Source organism: Ptychodera flava, chromosome 1, assembly GCF_041260155.1.
Source record: "Ptychodera flava strain L36383 chromosome 1, AS_Pfla_20210202, whole genome shotgun sequence".
Classification (NCBI taxonomy): Eukaryota; Metazoa; Hemichordata; class Enteropneusta; family Ptychoderidae; genus Ptychodera; species Ptychodera flava.
The window spans coordinates 10882637-10897695 of NC_091928.1; the positions used below are offsets into that span (position 1 = coordinate 10882637).

At 37.0% G+C, this 15059-nt stretch overlaps 2 protein-coding genes across 2 annotated transcripts; both read right to left on the bottom strand.

Moving 5' to 3' along the window:
- Positions 1-3414: 3414 nt before the first annotated feature.
- On the bottom strand, positions 3415-6626 carry LOC139130070 (uncharacterized). The gene is made up of 3 exons (XM_070695791.1): positions 6136-6626; positions 5671-5826; positions 3415-5045 (listed from the first exon to the last, which is right to left on the bottom strand). The coding sequence occupies exons 1-3, from the start codon at positions 6138-6140 to the stop codon at positions 4310-4312; spliced, it is 897 nt and encodes a 298-aa protein (XP_070551892.1). The 5' UTR covers positions 6141-6626; the 3' UTR covers positions 3415-4309.
- LOC139142861 (uncharacterized) lies at positions 6596-9853 on the bottom strand. The gene is made up of 4 exons (XM_070713038.1): positions 9763-9853; positions 9208-9368; positions 8005-8490; positions 6596-7420 (listed from the first exon to the last, which is right to left on the bottom strand). The coding sequence occupies exons 3-4, from the start codon at positions 8404-8406 to the stop codon at positions 6596-6598; spliced, it is 1227 nt and encodes a 408-aa protein (XP_070569139.1). The 5' UTR covers positions 8407-8490; positions 9208-9368; positions 9763-9853.
- Positions 9854-15059: the final 5206 nt, after the last annotated feature.

Sequence of the window (15059 nt, forward strand, 5' to 3'; positions counted from 1 at the left end):
GATGATTAGTCCTGTTGACGGGCTTTCCAGTGCGACGACGATAAATGCAATATTTCAGATTGGTACTTTTACCACTTTTGTGTCCTATCTGGTTGTCTGTGCTCACATAGTCCCTACGTTCAATGCTGGCAGAGACATTATCACTTGGTGCTGCAACAGTGCGGCAAAATCTGGAAGTGGATTCTTCTTGTCTTTCTTTATCAGATAATTCATCAGCCAAAGATGACAAGGGACAGCAGGAAGAAGGAAATAAATACGAAACTTTCGTTTGTAGGTCCTGTCGATTGTCTTTTCAGAGCGACGTAGACGCACCTGGATATCTTAAGATTGGTGCTGTCATAACGTCTGCGTCCTATATGGTTGTCAGACTTGCATAACAGGACATCTATTCAATATCCTTGTCTGTACTTTGCCACTTTCTGACTGATGCGACAAAACTTGAAACTAAATACCCGATGAACCTTTGCAATTTTCTTCTTTTCGACACAGAAAGCGATGACGATGACGATGGCTATGTATTAAAGGCAGAACTCAATGATATGGAAGCAGTGTTCAAACGCACAGAGGCAGAAGTTTGTAATGTTGGAGAAGTATGTGATGGTATTGACACTGAATTTGATGACGTTCGGGGACCATATGTTGACATCACTGCAGACTTTGGTGATTTAATATTATGTTCAATGACTATTGTTTTTGGTAATTAAAAAACACATTAAAAAACAGGAACCCTGAGAAACAATAAAAAGCATTCTAAGACGAACATATATCGGATACTATATATTTCGGATACAGTCATTTATCTGCTCTGCCTTGATCAGACAACGACTTTGTCTTGCATGTCAGCAATACTTTGAGATTCTTACAATCTCCTCATAGTGACGTTTGGCAGAAAAGTCGGCATAGTTGCCTCGCTGCAAATTTGAAGGCCTCGACGCTTGCACAGCTTCAGGCTGCTTGTTACTTTGACCGTTCTCGGAGTCGAAAACGAATAAGAATCTTGATCTTTTTCACTGGATGCAGTTCCAAGTAGACCCATATTGTTCCTTGTAATGGAATTTGCAGCATCTGCAGCAAGATTTTCGAGTATTCGTTGACTTTAAAGGCGTTTGTGTGTGTCCCTTATCCAGCATGGCGGGCAGAGTTTGTGTCAGGTAGCTGTACTGGTCTTTGCCGGTACATTGAATCTGTATGTTCTGATAAGCGGTTGCAACTGTTCTGAATTTTTTTACAACGACTTTTATGTTTTAATTGAAATTACACGAATGGAATGTTTACGCTTTTAATTTATTCATAAACCACAAAATGATTTTCAGTGTCATCAATTGTGTGTAACTTTCATCTACGAACTGCCTGCCTGATCAATCTGTTTTGTGAGATCACCATGCTCAAATGAATACGATAAAAGAGTTGAGAGTAGGATCGGATTGCGTCATGTGCCGCCAACTGGTAACTTTCGTCAATGTCACAAAATCATCAGGAAACCTGTTACGAAGGCTAATATACTAATTTAACATATATTTGACCTTAAAATTATGGAGGGAAAGTGGAGCTATTCGTGACCTTCCAACCACTGGCGTATGGAAATGTGCTCTCCAACTGGATAATGGTGCCGACGGCCAATCAGTACCGATGATCTGCCCGCTTCCCGCTTCCTACAACAGTTCAAGTTCCTTACTGCCCTCTCCCCACCAGTGAAATTACCCACTATATGTACATATTCTTATTATGTGAATTTCATTTACGCAACTATTAACCATCACATGAGGCGCAACGCGCTATTCGCATTATGACTATTTTAAAATTAAATTTGTTAAAAAAATTTGAAATATGAATGCTCTGACAATTTGGAAAAATACTGCTGACAAAATGTGAACTTTGATTTACACAGGGTTATCTGCATTTTAATATGAACATTGGATTGTGAATGGAATGAGCAGAATAACATGAATTCATGTTATGGATAAGGTGTTTTGTTCAAGAAATGTTCTTAAAAGGCACTGTCTGTAAAAACCTGCAGAGCGCCTATATGAGGTGGCCAAGGGTAAATTTCAAAAACATATAAATTATATACCAAAAGATAGGCCGTGACCTAACTAAAGTACCAGTATAATAATTTTGTTGTGCTACCTTCTGTTACCATAGTAACAGCGTTTGAAAATAAGACATCATGGCGCTAATTTTACATCAAATGGTCAAAAACAACATTTCTATATAACAAATATACCAATATTTCACCAATCATTACTTGTCTTGTCTAATTTTCCAATTGTACAAGTACAGTAAAATAATTACGCGAATGGTCAAGTCAATTAAGACAATGGCTATTATTTGACCTTTGACCCCATCTTAAGTTCGTGATAGCGCCCTCAAGTGGCCATGTTTTTCGGATTTGTGGAAAGAGAGGAAACTTCTCAAATTCAAACGTGTTTAACTCAAAAAGGAAGCGGGACCGTAATAAGTTGATATAATATTTACTTTAACCCATGACCGATGTTTAATAATCCAATAAAAAACGTGCGGGACCTCATTGTTTTTTTGCTTTAATTTTATTTTAAAATTATGGAAAATTAGAAATATTGCTAAGCCTTCCCGTTTTTTAAAAACTGTTTAGTGGAGAAAAACTAAATTGAATTGTGATATCTTGTATACTATGAAACATCATATTCAGTTCTATCAAAAATATTAAAAATCATATTAATTTAGCAAAGTTTGTTGCCATGGCGACACTCCTAAAAATGGTGTTTTTTCGTCATTTTCAATGATTTTCACTGATTCTAGCACAATCCCGCGTGTCGCTGTCGGAATGGATAGTGCTCATATGTTATTATTCTTAAAATATGTACCTTTTAGTTGTTAAATTTCCTTGTACTGCCTTTATTTCTGTTTCCATTGATATCGATCAGACTAGTATAAATGATTGAAATTATTAATGTTTTTGTAAATTCTTGCAATAATTATACAATTAGTTAAATTTTATTAATCCAATTATTCTGCTGCATGCATAGTTGTTAATATGAATAAATATTACACACGTCACAAAAAAAATAATAGAAATGTTGTTTTATTCATTCGATATGACACTAACTTTCGGTGCAGGGCAAAGGTCAAAGGTCACTTTTCTAACCAACAGAAATGCTTGATTTTATTGGGGATCTATGGGGAAACGAATATTTGGCGAACAGGAGTATTTTAGTGTTTGCAAACATACAACCTTATGTCTTCGAACACATACAATATTATAACACATTTTAGAAGAATCCAATGTGTATTAAGTCTTAAGGTATACTGCACCTCTGTTATTTTTGAATTTTGCGCATAGTTCTGCGCAGTATGTCACAGCTCATTTCTGGTATGCCAAAACAACCCTTTCTGTCGATGTTTCTGTACACATTTCTATCGCCAACATTTATCACTTGCAAATATGATTCAACCAGTCCAATTATGGGAGACTAAATCATATAAAGAAGTTATGGCAGCATTTTGAAGTGTTTTATCATAAAGACAGTGAGTGCATAGGAGCAGAATATGCCCTATGCTGTGTAATAACGCACTAACAGTGAAACTTTTAGAGTAAGTTGGCATTTGAATAGTAGCTTTTAATTTCGCTCTGTTGTTTATGATGCGGTTTATAATAAGACACTATCGTTTGTTATGTACACCCATGATATTCCCATACCATATCATCATTTGTTACCATTGCAACCGAACTAGCGGGCATCATTAAACGCTATAAAAACATTCATATAGTCTATCTTTGACTTCTTCTACCTTAAAAGTTTACGTTGTGACCCCCAATTTTTTTAGTCTTATTTTCTTTCAAATATCGCCTATAATTTATTCTGAAAATTTCAACAAAAGTTTAAATCTGGAAATGGCAAAAATAGTCAACGGTTTAAAACGTGACAATTTTACAAAATTCGAAGTACGTAATTCAGCATTGAAAAAGACACAAAATGATATAATGCAAAAAAAATATCGACTTTGGTAAAAGTTATTCGTTCATGATGGGTTCATTCTATAACGACCTGAAAACATGACAGCACAACCAAAACAATTATATTTAAAGTCGTTATGAAAGCGTATCGGGAAATTTGGCGCCACCAAAAATAATGACCGATAGAAGGCGCTCTATCCCAAAAACTACCTCGATGACCCCATATTTTTATTACACAAATAACACCGTCTCGTTACTAAGACTGCCCGAAAACTTGTGACAGTACTAAATCTACTAGGGCTGTGAACCCAATTAGGTGTGTCTACAACATCACACATTAATATTAGCCAAGTAGATAAATTTGTCTTTTAACTTTTACGTGCACACCGAAGAGATGATATTGTGTTGCAACTCCGTTAACTCCATACTTAAAATGTCTTCAATGGCATTTTGAATTTCTGGAGTCAGTTCTTGATCTTCCATAGAGAGACTTTTTGATGTTGAATGCAACCTTCTCTTGGCTGTTAAAACGTTGAAGTGACTTTTGATCTGTTTGCCTGTCAACCACTCATGGGGTTGGAAGATACGTTTGCCATCTTGATCTTTCGCAATCCTCATCGATTTCGCTGTGTCCTCGGGATTAGCCTTCACACCGCATTTCTCTCCATTAACAAACACATCTTCTAGCCACTGTTTAACTTCTTTATTCTTCCTTCTTCCGTGGGATGGTTTCTTCAAGGCAAACCCCATACAAGGCATATTTGGATGGTCCACGGGCGTTTCCCTTCCATCGGTATGAGATGGCATTATTGGATTAATGGCGGCTGTTTTTTCAGCCCATTTTATTTTGATGGAATCACCGACAGGTCTTGTATGGAGCTTGTCGTTGTGTTTATTTATAAGCAAGTGTCTCTCTAGGTTTTGATAAGTGACATATGACTTGGAGCATCCAGGTACTGGACACTGCCAAAACTCGACATCGCATCCATCATCACTGTCGCTGTCATTGTCGCTCACAACATCATCACCGATTGGTGTCAGCAAACGATTTGTCTGTGCGCCCATCCGGTCGTGAATAGGGAGTTCTGTTTGCATATTGTGTCGTTCCTCTCTAAGGGATCATTAAAAATAATTAAATATGTTTAGGAATTAAAATAAACTATGCGTTTTTGACAATCCCACTACTACAGTGTAGGATGTTCACACACAGTCAATTAATACGGTTCTAAAACTTCTTAGGGTTGATAAGGTCAAAGGTCATAAAGGGTCATAGAGGTCCTCGAACGGCATAGAGACATTATTCAAGACCCGACAAGAGGCGGGTGTGAGTATAAAACATACGGGCAACAACAATAAACCATACAAGCACTTGCACCAGTGCCTTAAAAGTACCAAAACACGGACATACGTGGACATAAAGATATTTGGCCTTGTATTTTTAAACACAAATACTGTCTATGAAACATTTCAAGTTTTGTTTAATGTGAATGTAGCAGTTCAACGCTCACTCGTAACCTTTTAGTCATATGAAAGTATGTAACGCAATTTGAATTCTACATGAATAATTTTAAATCTTGCATATAAACCGTATGCACATCATTTATTTATGTTTATTTCTTTGGTTGAACTATGATATATCGGTTTGCGGGAAACCAATGTATGTTTTCTTAGCCCTATTTTATTCTGCGTTGTAATGCTTAGTCACTCTCATTTAAATTGTAATACTGAGTTCTTACCTAGACACATGTATTCTAATTGTACCACCCTCAAGATCTGGTGTCCCGAAATCAGCTGTAGTTGTTAAGGTTATTATAGCTGAGTCATCTGACCGACAAAAATGGTGAACTAACCCATCTCCGATATCATAAGCTCTCCAGTATTTTACTCCCGCCCTGCAAAAGGCAAATTAAAATAGAAATTTCAGTAACGTATTTTTTTTCCAATTCATTAGATACTTATTTTAGATTATAATTAAGTGACCCAATTTTAAACATATTGCAAGCACGTACACAAAACAAACTGTATTACTGTGAGCAATTTGTGAAGAACTAATCTGATAGAATGAAAATCTTTATGTAAGGGGAGATCATTTGATTTCTGCGTTGGGTGGAGGAAATGGCTATGTCAGCATTTCTTTTTTTTGTTCATTGTGGCAGGTTTATATTATATAAAATTATATATGATTTACATGTAAATTTTACCTCATGTATTCGATATTGTTATACTTTGAAACACCGGGCCAACTGGACTTGGGAGGTTGTTTCTCTGTATCAAGTGATATGCAGCAGGCTCTAGTTCACTGGATTCCTCCAAAGGACTCGATGGCTTTCTTGAGCTGTTGTGGAGTCTCCACATCATTGCCAGAATGTATGTAATTTCTTACATGCATTTTGACAGGAGCATTTCTGCGATCGCATATATCTTTCCAGTCACTGGACTCAGAGAAATCCAAGCGTTTGATAAGGACACCAGTGTCAGCTGATATGGCAGGCAAGCTTGCTATAGTTGATGCGCAGTGGTAACACCCAGCATTATCACATCTAAGATACGCTGTGCTTATCTCAGGGTAGATGCTTTTAAGATGGCGGAGTAGATGTTGAATAATGGCAGTAACTGCAATCCAATCTTGGATTCCATTCTCCAATACGTGGTAGTATGTTTCTACACCAAGTTCTCCATCAACCTATCTACAAACGACTGAACATGCCAGCTAATGCCCCTCTTTGCGTAGAAATCGACCATGGTTTCTTTGAATTTCTGTGGTACAAATTTCATTGCCCAATCCATAAATACAACCACAATCCAATCTTTACCTCTAGCTAGTGTAAGGATGTTGTGTTTTGCCCTTTCTTGCTGTAGTGACCGTACTATGTGAGCCCTCCATTTCTCTATATCCGAGCTAACAATGTTTAAGTCAAACAGTACTTCATCCAGAATGTGTACAGGAATATTGACATCTGTTAATGTTTCTCTAATATCGCTACACAGAGTCTTAATGGATTCACATGGTAGACACATCATGTCATGGTCATGTGTGCATTGCGCGGTCAGTTTTGGAGCTTTGGGGTCAGATAAGGCATATGCAATGCAGTGATCGGCGCACTGACTACTCTGTTGCAGGTGACGTCTATAATCAAGTTTAAGGTAGTTGCGACCATTGGCAATTCGTTCTCTAATTCTGCGACACCACGCGGATTCTTGGCCAAATGTTTCGATTTGGTCTATGATTTGATCGAGCTTGTCAAATGCAGCAAGTCCATCGGCTGTCAGAGTGTCTAGTCCTTGTAGTGACTTTAACTGTGAAGCAATGCAAGCCCTACCTATTCTCCATAGACTGGTTTCACTCAAACATTCATAGTTGATTTCCTCACAGTACCTCATGTACAGGGATATCAACCTACCAATGACCACTTTTCGTATCACGTCTGGCATCGGGACACTTTCTCCTGTCGACAATTTTAGGTTGCGGGTACCATAAGCAACGTCCTAAAGTACAAAGGAAATGAACGAATAAAAAAATAAAACGAATAAAAAAAAATGCGACTGTTTTTACTTCACCATTGATTATAATATATATATATTATATATATATATATATATATATATATATATATATATATATATATATATATATATATATATATACACACGTAAAACGTACAATGTTCTTTTTACGTCATATAATTAAAGAATTGACTTCAAGGTGTGTTAAAAATTACGTAAATTGTAAATCTAATGCCGATTTTGGCAGGTATGTAACATCGGACAGCGTTTTCAGTATTTCGATATGTTTAGCAACTGCATTTTCTTTCCACTTTCTCCAACATGTCAAATATCAAATACCCAGCGTGTCACCGGAGCATAACCCAATATTGTCATTATTTATTTCTGTCCATAATAATATTCAGATGTGAACAATAACGTTACACTCTATATGCTGACAAGCTAAATACTTGATGCTTCAAAGGACTGTAGACCAAGAAATTGCTGTTAATATACAAAACCAACATAGCGAAAAAATCGCCAACAGCTATCGTTCCTATAACAGAACTAGGATAAATTAAATGTACCTGAGTGTACTGAGGTTGTAATATGAAGTGCATGAAGTGTTCGACTTTCTCCATTGGCATGCGTCCAGGTCGATATGCTGGAATATTCGCCACCAGATGGCCCGGTCCCTGTTGCCTGGCATGAGAACGGGCCCGATCAACATCCCACACAGTTACGTTCTTTATCGATTGTAACAGTTCTCGTTTCGTGTAATCAAGAGCTACCAAAGACAGAAGCTGGGTTTTCATCTGTGGTAATGAGGCATCTTCAATCGCCTTGACGACTGGTTGGTTCAATGTAATTGTCACGGAGTTGTCTACTTCAGACCCCCCAAAATCATATGAACGAATGTGACCCCATAATTTGTGCGACTGCGAAGGTGCTATCAGTTCCAGCAGCGATTGTACAAGTTTAAGTGACATGTCCTTGTATCGTCTTTTGGTGCGATCTTGTATGGTTTCCCAATCAGATGAAAGCTGATGTACGTCAGAATCAACCTGCAATAACTAAATCAACAGATAGAACAAATATCAATGCTATTGAACGCGTACCTAAATGTAAATGTGTCATCAAATTTTAGCAATTGAATTGAATTTTACCAAGAGGAGAATTTCAAATAAAACACGATTACGATACTATAATCAAACATTATTAAAGAGGAAGGTTACCCAACAATTCGGTGATCATCAATTAAAAATCTGTGAAAGACTGGTGCGAAATCTGTCTTTGCTATTTACTTAATGATGGCGCAATCGCGCTCTTTTTTTAAAAAAAATATGGTTATAGGTGGAAGTGTTGTAAGAGCGTAGTGCCTAGCATAGTCTAAAGGTGCCCTGCACTCACACTTATAAGGCTTCCCCAGTTGTAGACTATGTTAGGCACTAGGCTCTTATATGGGGGCCCGTCCTGGTCAACATTATGTTTAATTAATTTTAATGTGTTAGAATTAATAAAATTAATCCTAACACATTAAAATTAATTAACATAATTTTGTCCAGAATAGGCCCTCATACTCTTACGTCACATCCACCTAAGGGCACCATCGCGCTACCAGAAAGTGAAAATTAATAACAAAGATTTTTATTGATGAAGACAAGATCCCATTTAAACAACAAAACCTTATGTTACATGCGAAAGTATACTACATAGATGTATATCAGGCAAGTTACAGGGTTAAAAAGAGGGCCCAGGCTTAAAACCTGTTACGAATCCACAATGTGTACCTGTGAAATCTCCTTGAGTTTCTCATTTGATGTCTGGGATGGCTTATAACCTTGACTGTGTTGTTTTGTGCTAGTGCATGAAGACTGACTGTCTGCCAAAGCACGTTATTCTGCAACCTCACGCCAACTGGTATGAGCTTCACGACATTTCCTGCATACTCCTGATAAAAAAAATTAAATAAAAATGTACTTCCCTAATTGACAGGGCTAATACATCTACATGTGCGAGACAAAACTTAACAGAACTGTGTTAGGCCTACTTGGTTGCAAAACACGGCCGCTAGTTTGTTTTGAGTAACAGTGTGTGGAGTATTTTACAACTCAAAGCTATACGAAAACGCTGTTATAAAACTCTAAATTCGCATCGCTTATTTTGTACCTTTCCCTTATCACTCAAAGGAGCTCACATTTAAAAAATCGGCAAAATATAATGTTTTTCCATCTTTGATGGTCTGTGAACAAAAACTGCAGAGGAAAATATACAGGATATTTATGAAAATTAAGTACTACGATACTCATGGATTTTATTTTGAGTATTAATTCTCTAGTACTCACCACTACCAAACAGAACATGTACACCCCAGGCGAATCTTATTTGCGTCACCATATCAACGCCAATCGTTCGATCACACGGTTTCTTTGATACTCGCACACCGCGGAGGGGATGTTACATGAAACCTTTCACTGTACAGAGCGTGCCAAGAGTATCTCTATGATAGTTGCAAACATTTTCTACAGCAACGTCATCATGGTCGATACCAGCTCGCAAGAGAATAAGTTCAGACTCAACGACAAGAGTTTTCGACTGACGAACTCTTCTGAGATGTGCAGTGATGTCTCGAGTACACAATTCAAGGGCTGTTAGCGATCTATGGCATTCACTTTCTTTTTCGGCAGCAATGCCGACATCACAACCCACAGCTGTGACAGAGATATCCATTTCATGACAACAGGTATAGATCTGAAATTATTGTGAATTGAGAATAAACAAAAGTACGTTCCTAATGATTATTTTCTTGTACCTCTCTCAGACACTTGTACACACTCGCCTATTTCGAATCATGAACGGCTAAGCTCTCATACGCAGCATTTGATAATGTGATGCGACGGTAGGTCTAATCATTCGACACTCAGGGCATTGCTAGCCAGGGTTTCCCCTACTGCCTCTATGTTTCCAGGTAAATGTTCCAGGTAAAGTGATCGCTGATAATGTCACAGCAATTCAAGATAGCAGTACGTTGCTAGGATTCATCAAGTCATCAAGCTGAAATATGACATTGACTGACATTGACTCATATTTTGATAAATAAACGTCAAGTCAACACACTGGGATCGCTATCACCAATTTGAAATTCCCGCTGTTTCGACCGATGCAGGTTGCCTGGATTTTATCACTGAATTTCACTTCCGATGTTTGTAAAACTAAAGAAACAAAACTGTTTGGTGTGTCGAATTATTTTCGTTGATAATATCATGGATAAAAATGCCAATACTCACCAATTTTCTCGGAGTGCACCGGCGGCTGCTTCCGGATTGCGGCAAGCGGGTCTATTGTTTACGTTGGACTGCGTGTTGCAGCTATGGTTACGTAATGTCATTAACCTTTGACCCCAAAGTGACAGAAACCTTTGGACTATTTGCTTTTTATGTCTTCACTTACAAACGTCAAGGAATCCTATTAGCAGTTCCAATGACGGTAAATATTTTTATAATTGTAGTAGAAGCAGTGCTTACTTGTTTGCTGTATCTAAACACTTCCTAATGTCAAATATTTTCCAAGGCAACAGACTTTCAGTAAATACATACAAGAAGTCTAACCATTATTTGTAGTACTCACAGCTACTTCAAGCTTACAAGGAAAGTTGTCATCGTATTTTGTTCAGTTTGGACTTTGACATTGTTCAAACTATTTAGTGTGTGTGTTAAATGTCATATTCCATTTTTTCGAAAGTAAAGGAAAGTAAATTGTTAGCAATAAACCGATGATGAAAATAATAACAAAGAAATTAATTTATGAATTCGTCACCCATATACCCGGAGTATATGTATTCGTATGGTACAAATAAAACGTGTCACGAAATTGCTGCTTGTGTTGTTGTTGTTATTGTTGTTGTTCATAAATTTGAAAATATGTTTTTGGGTTTATTTTTTGTCAATGGTATAAAAAACGAACTTGTTGATAAATGATTAAGACAGGCTTTAGCAAAATCAAATAAGAAAGTAGCAATATTTCATCACTTTTCATGACAGCATAACATAAAAAATAACTGTTTGCCCGCAAGTTTTAAAAGTGATTCACAAAACATTAGTCATGTTATGTAACATGATGTATATGTCACTACGGGATCTCGCACAAGGGTTACCATTTTTAATTTTAAAAATTGGAAGTTTTTAATGCTGAAATTTGCTCAGATTTCACTTCGCTGGCATTAGGGCGCCCTCTACGGCAGAAAAGGGTCAAAGGTCAATATAAGGTTACGGACGTACTGAGGGGACCTTACTCATGACAAATATATATACTGATACCGTCACTTTTTGTTAGTTAAAAATCTACAATATAGTGAATATGTTGCATTTTTACAGAATTTTCAACTTTTTAAAGGGGAAATCGTAAGGAAATATTAGGTCCTCACCATATCACGTGACATGGCCTGTAACATCAAAATAGGTCCGTTTAAACAAAAATTAAAATTCATTCCTTCTTAGTTAAACTATGCCCTATCATATGTGATATGTTTCGTCTTAATTGAAAATTTGACCTTGGCCACCTTTTGCAGGTTTTTACAGACAGTGCCTCTTAAATATTCCTCAGCATTGTTGCTTTCAATGGGAGCTACTTGGATTTATGGCAACCAAATTGAAAAAAGAGAAAAGTAAAAACTAGTTGGCTTTCGCAAATTTTAATTCCTAATGTTTAAAACATTCACTGTGAGTCTGCAAGTTATTCAGCATCATCAAATGAGATGTATGCTGAACTTGTACATGTACATCTCACTTTCCATAAATATCTGGATATCTGCAAATGATGCACCATTAAACTTCGAAGTTATACCGGTATATCACTTTGCCAATTATCTGCTCCTCTGATTTTCTGTTCATCATTTCCAACTGACTTCTGTGTTTGTCTTTGAGTGCATCATATGTATCAGTGAGACATAACAAAAGAATTATTCATATTTAGTAATTAACTTTTCGTCAAATATTTACAACCAGATATGTTTATTGCCAGCCTTTCCAAAAGTGTGCCACTTGCAGTCCCTGCAAACCATTCTTTTTATAGTCACATTACCATGAAATGTTTTGTTAAACCATAGATTAATGTCCACTACAGTTCCTGCAACTTGTTAGACTGGATATGTCTTAGTGTGTAAGCATGCATGTATATATTTTTTGGGGGGGGGCATGGAAAAAAACCCAGGAAAGATGAGGGGGCCATAGATTTTTTCCATAATTTACTAGGGAGGCGTGGAAAAAATCATTCGGAAAATAGAAAACCCTCCAGCCTCCCCCTGGAAATAAATTCTAAACAGTCCATCATGCTTAAACTTTCCTCAAGCAAACTTTCAACCATTGTCTTTCAAAATCAAGAATAAAATTATGGGGTCACTGTGCAAAATTTGGTACCAGAAAAACAAATTACACAACATGTACCATTATTTTAAATTCAAAATGGCCGCCCTACTTTTACAAAACAAAGCCATTGAAAACTCTAGTTATGCCATAACTTCAAACTGAGACCCAACAAGTGGTAGGCCAAAAGAATATTGTACAAGTTTGAGAGTCCAAATATCTGTCCCTTAGGCGCATTCTACCTAAAAGAAATAACTGCTACAATCAACAAATCTGATGTTTGACTGCGACACTGATTACCACAGGCAAAGTTTCAATGGCTGAGTATTGTGTTTTTAATTTGTTTGCTTTAGAAACTCTTTAAAGGTATACAGTCACCTGTCATCAGAATATGCCCATATATGGTCAAAGAGGTGTTCCTTGGTATTCAGAATGTACATGTGAGGGCGCTGTTTTTAAAAAGCGGCCACCCGCTTAAAATCTGTAATTGGTTAGATTTTCTGTTCCATAGTAATTGTGGCAAAATTGAAACAGGTGACAGTATACCTTTAACTGTAGTAGTTTTGGGAGTTTAATGCCATAGGAAGGTTTGCAAAGCAGTTGTTATATAGGTACATGTAGCATGAGGAAGCCTACTCCCAAAATCTAGAATAGCTTAGAGGGCGATACCTTTAACTTTTGAAAATGTTTACTGAACTTTCTGTTCCAGACAACGAGAACAGTTTCCTTTTCCTCTCCCCTAATTGTATTAGAACACACATCGCACTTTACATAGCCAACATGTGTACGTGGTCACACAAGGAACCAAGGAAAAGTTTGCTCTATACAGAGATGGCCTTTCTATAGAGGTTGTGTGTTACATTACTTCAGGTGCAGAGTTGTGAATTAAGTAAAAAATAACAGCAAAAATGAAATTCATTATCGTAAATCTCTTGAAAATTACGAAACAATCGTTTTATTTCTGAACAAATTGTAATCCAGATATAGTACAAATAAGTGAAAAGAAACACCGTTCTTGTTTGCAGTCAAAGCATTATGTTGTTCAAACTCGGATCCACTGGCCATTGTACACTGGTTTTGTACCGAATTGGAGCAATTTCATGCGGCTCGTGACCATATAAGGCAGATGGCTGTTCTGTATAGGGCCTTTTACATATAAAATACTGCAGGACAGCCGAAAAAATGACCACAGTAGGGAAGTGACCGCTCTGTAAGGGTGATCACTAAGACAGATTTGACAGGGCATATAGACCCTGTATTGGCGAATCAAACAACAGTGACTGTTTAGGAAACAGAACAAGAAGCTGTGCTTTAAAGAGAAAACAGAAATGATGAAAACTAGAACAAAGGTTACAGCAAGTGGGCGGTAGTCAGTGTTCGCTTCGTAGCTTCAAGTGTAGACAACTACTAAACCTTGTGGTTGTACAAGCTTGAAGTCAGTGCATGCCGTCTACGGCCATGGTTCACGATACAGAAAGGTTTATTGCTACATTTGTCTCAATATATAGTGCCAGGTCACAGTGATTTTTCTGCTATAAAAATAGCATGAATGACACTGTGCTTACATTTGGTTACAAGTGGCAAGCCAGCGAGAGTGCATATACAACATTTAATAGCTTTTACGGACTTGAGTTTGTGATATTCATAGTCAAATGTATTTGAAAAAAAACGATGCACTATACATTGAAGTATGAAAAGGTTGGCAACTTGAGTAAGCCTTGATTACACACACTTAGGCAATACCATACAACCTATTATATCAGTATGTGATACAATCTGACATAAAAAACTAAAGGTGTCCTCTTATAATATTGTAATGCATAGAATTAATGGAGACAATATTTTTGTCTCTCTAAGATCTATGGTTGCACAATAGGAGACTATTAAAGGTAACATGTAATAATTGGCATTCTTTAGAGCTTTCACTGGTAATGATGCTGCCACACCTACATGATAATGGTATATTTGTAACTGCCGACAAGTTAAACAAGTATTACAGTATCATAGACAAATGGGGAAACTTTCAGGCACAAACCTATCAAGGCGCCTGTGGCATCACATATGTACACCTGTTTTCAAGCCGAAGTCCAACCAAATATAAAAGTATCAAATCAGGAATTTGTATAGAAGCCATTATTGACTTACACAGACAAACAATTCCATAAACATAACAATATGACAAAGGACAGAAACAGAAAACTTTCATACCAAATTTCCAAGCATTATTTCATACAAAATTGTCATATTTACATCTACAGATGTAAGAGTTTGTGATTGGTAAC